Source organism: Corvus brachyrhynchos, unplaced genomic scaffold, assembly GCF_000691975.1.
Source record: "Corvus brachyrhynchos isolate BGI_N302 unplaced genomic scaffold, ASM69197v1 scaffold704, whole genome shotgun sequence".
Classification (NCBI taxonomy): domain Eukaryota; kingdom Metazoa; phylum Chordata; class Aves; order Passeriformes; family Corvidae; genus Corvus; species Corvus brachyrhynchos.
In genome coordinates, this window is record NW_008237615.1 from 20,245 (window position 1) to 22,395 (window position 2,151).

A 2,151-nucleotide genomic window follows, 5' to 3' on the forward strand; every position below is an offset into this window, starting at 1 on the left:
ACACCCTCTGGAAACACCCAAAACCCCTCTGGAAACACCCTCAATCCCTCTGGAAACACCCAAAACCCCTCTGGAAACACCCAAAACCCCTCTGGAAAGACCCTCACCCTCCCAGGAACACCCTCAATCCCCTGAGGACCCCTTGGAAACACCTCAAACCCCTCTGGAAACACCGCAAACCCCTCTGGAAACACCCCAGGAACACCCCGAACCCCCCCAAATCCGGCAAGAAACACCCTGAACCCCCCGAATCCCGGCGTTCCCACCTGTGTCCGGCGCCGGGCTGCAGCCAGGTGTCGTCCACGGGCGGGGGCACGGGCGTGGACACGGTGCTGGTGCTGATGTCGCCGATGATGCCCAGCGCCTCCTTGAGCGCGTGGTACATGCGCAGCATCTCGTCCCGGCGCTGCGCCTGCTCCGCCGACTCCTCCATCAGGCTGTTCTGGTCGGATGAGGAGTACAGGAACGCCAGGAGCTCCGAGAGGATGAAATCCTTGGTCTGGGAAGAGAAGGGAAGGGCTGGCCAGCGCTTTGGTTTGGGGGAGAGGCCGGGAACGGGAGCGGATCCGTGCGGAAAGCGAAGCGTACGGAATTGTTTGGGGTGGGAAAGCCGGGGAGCGCGCGGAGTCCGAGCCTGGAGCCGCCCTGATCCCTGTCCCCACGTGCCACATCCACAGGTCTGAGGCAAGGCCAAGGGATGGAAAACTTCCCGTGGAAGAGTCTTCCCCAAATCCAACCTGAACCCCACCCCGGCTCCCCTCGAGGCCGCTTCCTCTCGTCCCGTCCCTCGGGAGAAGGGATCAACCCCTGCCTGGCTCCATCTTCTTCCAGGGAAATGCTGGGAACCCCTGGAGCCTCGTTTTTCCAGGCTGAGCCCCTGCAGCTCCCTCAGCTGCTCCCACAGTTCTCCAGATCCTTTTGCCATCCTCCAGCCCCTTCTCCCTGCTCCCAGCCCTTCCCCGCTCACATTGTTGATCATGAGGTGCATGATGGTCTTTGGCATGAGGTCCCGGATGGATTTGTTGATGATCGCGACGTAGGAATCCACGAGGTTCCGGATGGTCTCCACCTGCCGCTCCAGCTGCGGATCCATGGAAAAGGTGTTTTCCTGAGCCCCGTCCTCGCTCTCCGTCTGGAAAAGCAGGGAGTGAGTTACCAGCGGGATCAGAGCGACTCGGGGAGAATCCCCCCGTTCCCAGCCTCAGGAATGACTCGGATCCATCCAGCGGCACCCTTGGGAATTCCATCCTCTCCCTGGCATTTCCCAGGGGATCCCAAGACCTGGACACTCCCCCCAGGAGCATCCCAGGCCCAGCCCTGGAGGGATCGGGAAATGCGGTGGGAATTTACTTGGTCTTTCTCGGGATAAACTCCCGCCCGGAGGAAGGAGGCTTTCCAGCTGTCCACGTCTTCCTGGGAGTCACAGGCCAGCTCGATCTGCCGCAGGTCCTTGTACACGTTCCTGCGGGGGAAGGAGCGGAACCGGGGGTTGGGATCATGGACAGGGCCCCAAATCCCAGCGGAATCCCAGTGTAAGTATCGGATAAGCCGCCGCTTCCCCTGGAGAGTTCCCCCTCTGTGGGGTCCCAGCCTCCTCCAGGAGGAGCTGGGAGCGGTGCCGGGGTCTGGAGGAGCGATGTCCGAGGGAAGGGAAAATCCATGAAAACCAGGAGCCCGTCAGCAGGGAGCAGCTCCAGAGCGACCCCGGGATTCTGGGAGGATTCCCTACCTCTGCTCCGTGTTGAAGATGGCGAAGACGTGTTTGTTGGACATGAATCCCTTCTCCACATCCCTGATTTTCAGATTATCCAAAGGCAACATGTACTTCTTCTCCTTCTCCTGGAAAAGGGGACCAGAGGGAAGAAGGGATGAGCTTCCTTAAGGCCAAGGAGGGGGAATGAACCCCTGGCTTCGGGAATGCAGATCCCAAACTCCCACTGGAAGAGGTTCACCAGGAGATTCCCAGCCCATCCTGTGGAGCCTGGGATGGGGGAATTGCTCCTGAATCCGCATGGATCCCTGGTGGTGCCACTCTGCCTTTCCCAGGGATGATTTGGGATTTGGTCCCTCCGGCTCCGTGGGCAGCTCCGGGATGGAGCTGGATCCCCCCCGGAGCCCACCCTGCTCCCAGCATGGATCCCCAGGAATGTG

General features: G+C 60.8%; 1 protein-coding gene across 1 annotated transcript in view; it reads right to left on the reverse strand.

Moving 5' to 3' along the window:
- Positions 1-88: 88 nt before the first annotated feature.
- The window catches only part of DNM2 (dynamin 2), a gene marked incomplete at its 5' end in the record, with an annotated part of 12,493 nt that continues 10,430 nt past the window's right edge, over positions 89-2,151 (reverse strand). Inside the window, 4 exons of the mRNA XM_017731635.1 lie at positions 89-499; positions 968-1,132; positions 1,351-1,462; positions 1,730-1,839. Coding sequence (XP_017587124.1) covers positions 104-499; positions 968-1,132; positions 1,351-1,462; positions 1,730-1,839 — 783 coding nt within the window. The remainder of the gene's footprint in view (positions 500-967; positions 1,133-1,350; positions 1,463-1,729; positions 1,840-2,151) is intronic.